The sequence below is a fragment of the Phaseolus vulgaris genome, chromosome 4 (genome assembly GCF_000499845.2).
Source record: "Phaseolus vulgaris cultivar G19833 chromosome 4, P. vulgaris v2.0, whole genome shotgun sequence".
NCBI classification, from domain to species: domain Eukaryota; kingdom Viridiplantae; phylum Streptophyta; class Magnoliopsida; order Fabales; family Fabaceae; genus Phaseolus; species Phaseolus vulgaris.
The window spans coordinates 37,557,913-37,563,998 of record NC_023756.2 but is presented as its reverse complement, the minus strand read 5'-3'; the positions used below and the strand labels follow the sequence as shown (position 1 = coordinate 37,563,998).

At 31.9% G+C, this 6,086-nt stretch overlaps 1 protein-coding gene across 1 annotated transcript; it reads left to right on the top strand.

Annotated features, from left to right (window-relative positions):
* The first annotated feature begins 1,264 nt into the window (after nucleotides 1-1,264).
* LOC137837577 (heat shock protein 83) lies at nucleotides 1,265-4,601 on the top strand. Its single transcript, XM_068646602.1, has 4 exons — nucleotides 1,265-1,681; nucleotides 2,164-2,305; nucleotides 2,424-2,704; nucleotides 2,801-4,601. Exons 1-4 carry the CDS (start codon nucleotides 1,559-1,561, stop codon nucleotides 4,355-4,357), a joined length of 2,103 nt encoding a protein of 700 aa, XP_068502703.1. The 5' UTR covers nucleotides 1,265-1,558; the 3' UTR covers nucleotides 4,358-4,601.
* Nucleotides 4,602-6,086: the final 1,485 nt, after the last annotated feature.

Sequence of the window (6,086 nt, the reverse complement as noted above, 5' to 3'; positions counted from 1 at the left end):
CTAAATTTTTTTCCTATTTTATTTTATTAATTTATTTTGGTTATTTAAACATTTTATAATTTCAGAAGTTAATAAAGTAGTTTTTTAATTTTAAAATTTTATTTTATTTGTTGTCATTTAACTAGCAGGAAATTGGAGAGTTATGTAGCATGAACACTAATGTGACACGAACACGAACACAAAGATACGTATAATCTCTAAAATGTAGGACACAGTACATGAATTTTATAATTATATACATTATATAATTATGAATTTTATAAATTGATAATAAAATTTTATGTGTGCAAGTATGTTTCGGTTTTTTTGGGGGCAGAAAGATATTTTTTTATGGTTGGTTCAAAAGGATTTGTTCCTTATTTTCATAATTATACTAAAAATTTATACTATAAGTTTGAGTTTTTAGAAAATTAATATATTTCTTTTTTTTAAATTGTGTTAGAATCGTGCCAGAATTGTCAAAAATCCAACAAATATTTTTTGAATTGGACACTTCAACGAAGTGTACTATGAGTTTGTCCCGTGTTTCCAACACGAACACACTATTTAAGAGGAGTGTTCGAGCCTCATAGGTGAAAAGATGATTAAGTAACCATATTTTTTAAATGAAATAACTAAAAAAATAATTATTTATAAAAATATTAAAATTGCATAAATAATAAAATTATATATATTTTAATTTAATAAAATTATGAATAATAAAACTATAAAATTATATATATTTTAATCCAATAAGAATGTAACTGTGTTTTATAATAATCTATGTTTTTATATATATAATTTTTTTATATTAAAACAGTTCAGAAGTATTTTGGTTATTTCGTAATTTTATAAATATTAAAATAGATATAAAGCAATTTTAAATGTAGAACAGTTTTAAATTTAATATTTTAAAATATATCTCTATTTTCTCAGTTTTCACGGACCATTGTTTTTCTTTTTAAATTTTTTATTTTCAAAGTTACATCTTCAATCAACTAAAATATAATATTTAATTTATTAAATTATTTTATTATTATAAATTTATAATTAATTTTAATAAATACAGATATCACTGATAATTATAAAAATAAAAAATACAATAATAAGTTTGTTTTTCTACCCGTAATAATTAATAATATAATAATAATAATAATATAATAATAATAATAATAGTAATATAATTATATAAGAATAATAATAGAATAAAAAATATTTCGTGTTTAATCTTATTAATGAACTTTATTTTGGTGTTTGTAAAGGTAGAGAGAACGAACATTCTAGTGACTTATAGACAACCGTTTTGATGGTGGAAAGTTCCGGATACTTTGCTGCGAAACTAAAAAATCAAAACGACATTCACTACAAACATTTCGAGAAAGAGGTAGAACACTCCAGAACCTCTTTGTTTGTTTGTTTCATAGCATTCTCCTTCCTATATAAACCTCTCATCTTCTTCAACCTTCAATAATTTCATTTGTCTGCGATTTGCTCTTCTCTGCTTGTGCATTTTGCTCTCTTGCAATTCGCTTCTGTTCCTGCTTGCGATTGCTTCTCTGTGGTTAGCTTCTGATATCCAATGGCGGATGCTGAAACCTTTGCGTTCCAGGCTGAGATCAACCAGCTTCTGAGCCTCATCATCAACACCTTCTACAGCAACAAGGAAATCTTCTTGCGTGAACTCATAAGCAACTCTTCTGATGTAAGCCTCTTCTATCCTTCACTCTTTCAGGTTTTTCATTGCTCCAATGAAAATTCATCAGTTTTATTGTATGTCAACATGTTCTGAATGAACCTGACGTTGGTTGTGTTTTGTTGTTCTTGTATTGTTTGTTCTGTATCATTTTTCAGAGTAAATAATAATTTTGTCGATAAGGTATAGTGTTAGTGCAATGAGCAAAGTAAACATTAGAATTATATTGGAACAATCTAAAGTTTTAAATTAGTTCTCAAGTCTTGAGAGAGAAATTTAGACACAGATCCTTCATTGTTCTAGTAACATACATCTTTAACATTTATTGTCCCTGAGAAGCACTTAGCATCGAGACTCTTGGTTTTGAACAAACAAATTGTCCTGTAAAGGAATGTTAATGTTATTTGCCTAATAGTAAAGATAGTATATTAGATAGCATTGCCCTTTGAATATAACAGTGTTTGATTTATTTAATTTTGGTTGAAATGTAGGCTTTGGATAAGATTAGATTCGAGAGTTTAACCGACAAGAGCAAGCTCGATGCTCAGCCAGAGCTTTTCATTCGGCTCGTGCCTGACCAGGCCAACAAGACTCTTTCCATTATTGACAGTGGCATTGGAATGACTAAAGCAGGTAATATATTATTAATGCATGAGTTGGAATGAAAGTGTTCGGAGTTTCGAATGTTAATTTGGAAGGAATTTGTGTTATGTTTCTCTGACCGTGCTTTTATGTGTTGTGTTATTTGTAGATTTGGTGAATAACCTTGGTACCATTGCGAGGTCTGGGACCAAGGAATTCATGGAGGCGCTGCAGGCTGGTGCGGATGTAAGCATGATTGGGCAGTTCGGTGTGGGGTTCTACTCTGCTTACCTTGTTGCGGAGAAAGTCATCGTTACCACCAAGCATAATGATGATGAACAGTACGTTTGGGAATCTCAGGCTGGTGGGTCATTCACTGTTACTAGGGACACTGACGGCGAACAACTCGGAAGGGGAACTAAGATTACTCTCTTCCTCAAGGAAGATCAGGTATTGTTCTTTATCTCTGACCTCATTTTGTTGAGATACTTGATTTGTTATATTGTACTTCTTTTCTGATTGATTAACCTCTTTGATTGGGAACAGTTGGAGTACTTGGAGGAAAGAAGGATCAAGGATCTTGTGAAGAAGCACTCCGAATTCATTAGCTATCCTATCTACCTATGGACTGAGAAGACAACCGAGAAAGAAATTAGCGATGATGAAGATGACGAGCCCAAGAAGGAGGAAGAAGGGGATATTGAGGAGGTTGACGAGGACAAGGAGAAAGACTCTAAGAAAAAGAAGAAGATCAAAGAGGTTTCTCACGAGTGGGAACTCATCAACAAACAGAAACCAATTTGGCTGCGGAAGCCAGAAGAGATCACCAAGGATGAATACGCATCTTTCTACAAGAGCCTGACCAACGACTGGGAAGAGCACTTGGCTGTGAAGCATTTCTCTGTGGAGGGCCAGCTTGAGTTCAAGGCCATTCTCTTTGTACCAAAGAGGGCACCCTTTGATCTGTTTGACACCAGGAAAAAGATGAACAATATCAAGCTTTACGTCCGGAGGGTGTTCATCATGGACAATTGTGAAGAGATCATGCCTGAGTACCTTGGATTTGTGAAAGGTGTTGTTGACTCCGATGACTTGCCCCTCAACATCTCTCGTGAGATGTTACAACAGAACAAGATCTTGAAGGTGATCAGAAAGAATCTTGTGAAGAAGTGTATTGAGATGTTCAACGAAATTGCAGAGAACAAGGAAGATTACAACAAGTTCTATGATTCTTTTTCAAAGAATTTGAAGTTGGGTATCCACGAGGATAGCCAGAACAGGTCCAAATTGGCCGATTTGCTCAGATACCACTCAACAAAAAGTGGTGATGAAATGACAAGCTTGAAGGACTATGTTACAAGGATGAAAGAGGGACAAAAGGACATTTACTACATCACTGGAGAGAGCAAAAAGGCTGTGGAGAACTCACCCTTCTTGGAGAGACTGAAGAAGAAGGGCTATGAGGTTCTGTACATGGTGGATGCTATTGACGAGTACGCAGTCGGACAACTCAAGGAGTACGATGGCAAGAAATTGGTTTCAGCTACAAAGGAGGGTTTGAAGCTGGATGATGAAACTGAAGAAGAGAAAAAGAAGAAAGAGGAGAAGAAGAAATCATTTGAAGAACTCTGCAAGGTCATCAAGGACATTCTGGGAGACAAAGTGGAGAAGGTTGTTGTCTCAGACAGAATTGTTGATTCCCCTTGCTGTTTGGTGACTGGTGAGTATGGATGGACTGCAAACATGGAGAGAATCATGAAGGCTCAGGCTCTGAGAGACAACAGCATGGGTGGCTACATGTCTAGCAAGAAGACCATGGAGATCAACCCTGACAATGGTATAATGGAGGAGTTGAGGAAGAGAGCTGAAGCTGATAAGAATGACAAATCTGTGAAGGACCTTGTCTTGCTTCTCTTTGAGACAGCCCTTTTGACCTCAGGTTTCAGCCTTGATGATCCTAACACTTTTGCTTCGAGGATTCACAGGATGTTGAAGCTGGGACTCAGCATTGATGAAGATGAGAATGGTGGTGACGATGATGTTGACATGCCCCCATTGGAAGAGGATGGTACTGAGGAGAGCAAGATGGAAGAAGTGGACTAAATGCCAAAGATCGTTCCGTTGTTTTTAAATTTATGATGAACTTGTTGGTGTCTGTTTGTCTGTCAACAATTGGTGGTGGATGCTGACATTTTTCTTTTTTTTTAGTTTCATAGGCTTTTAGTTTTGTAATGTGAGAATGTGTCTGTCTTGTGTTGTGAAAATGTGTCTGTCTGTTTGCATCTACCTACCTTAATTTGTCATAATTATTCTTGAGATACACATCAATGAAAAAGTTTTCCATGTATCTCGCTTCACGTTTCTGCAGCACTTGTGTCTCCATGGTTTCTATTTTATCTTTACGTTTGTGGGTTAGTGGGGAGGGTAAGACATGCATTTTTAACATGCTTTGTCGGTGGCTATTATTCGTTGTTTTGATTTAAATTGAAGTTATGTAGAAAAATTCTTAACTTTGGTACGCTTCTATCTCACTAGATTTGAAGACAACTAAACTTTTCTGCATTTGGTTAGCATTCTTCTCTTGTACATGTTTTAAATATGATTATTTTAAAAAGGATTTTGGGTACTGGTGATGTTTTTGGATAAAACATGTTATAGGTTCAAAAAGTAAATAATATCTTTAAAATTTGGTGACATTGAATCATCTAATGCGTTATGTTTAGATATAAGATGGGAAATTTAAGTTATTTGATGTTTTAAAGTGATTTTAAATGTCAGTGTGTTATTTTTTAAGCTCACAACCTATTTGGTTAAAATTATAAGTATGATGCTTTTGTCTTTAACCATCTCCTTACTTAGAAAATCAAATTTAAGAAAAAAAATGTACATGTATTTCTTCAATATTGTAATAAAGGTTTAATTTGATTATTTTGAAATATAAGCATATCCTTCTTTTTTTAACTATTTTTAAACTCGTTTTTTATGTGAAGTATTTACTTTGTTTTAATTTGATTTTTCTTTTATTTTTTTAATGAATATCTAATTTATTTTTAAAGCGTCCTCTAAAAATTCTTTAAAATAAAAAAAGTTAACTTGATATATATTTAGATGAATATTTTAATTTTTTGTAAAACATGCGTGTTTTATAGTAGTGAAAGAATAATAACATCATTTTTCATATTTTTTTTATTAATGACAATGTTAAAGCATAAAGGAATAAAAAAAGGTTAAACTAAAAAAAAGGTAAATTATATTACTTATGGTCTTTCTCAAGAATAAATGTAGCTGCAATAATGATTCATTACTTAAAAAAAATCTCAAAAATAAGAATCTACTCTTATTATAAGAATCTGAGATAAAACTTTATATTTCTTAAGATATTAAAATTTATTATATTTTAAGATGCTAAATCTCTTATAAATTTATGTGGAGTAAATGACAGGAAAATTTTATTTATAGATGTAGAAAAACTATTAAAAACAGTGTTAAAGAAAGAAAAGAAAAGTTGATGCAAGTACACTGAGCCTAACATTATCAAAATTCTTTCACGATCAAAACTCAGTATAATATGAATAACTTTCTTATTAATAAGGTGGTTTATGTGACTTCATGTATATTTTTATTCAGTCTTCTACTTTTTTCTTTAATTTTCTTTTTTAGAATAATTTTTTTCTAGAAATTTTTAGAAACTTCTAAAATATTTTATCACATTTTATAAGATTTTTAAAATTTTATAAATTTACTATGTTTTCTATTTCTTCTTTTATAATTTTTCTTTCTCTTAAGTAAACCCCTTCTCTTGTTTTTCTTCAAATATTCCATTATAGCTAAT

Bases quoted from the DNA above. Each gene is read 5' to 3' on its own strand.
- LOC137837577 (XM_068646602.1), top strand. From the start codon at position 1,559: ATGGCGGATGCTGAAACCTTTGCGTTCCAGGCTGAGATCAACCAGCTT. The intron at 1,682-2,163 runs GTAAGCCTCTTC...GTTGAAATGTAG, and splicing joins TCATAAGCAACTCTTCTGAT to GCTTTGGATAAGATTAGATT. The intron at 2,705-2,800 runs GTATTGTTCTTT...GATTGGGAACAG, and splicing joins TCTTCCTCAAGGAAGATCAG to TTGGAGTACTTGGAGGAAAG.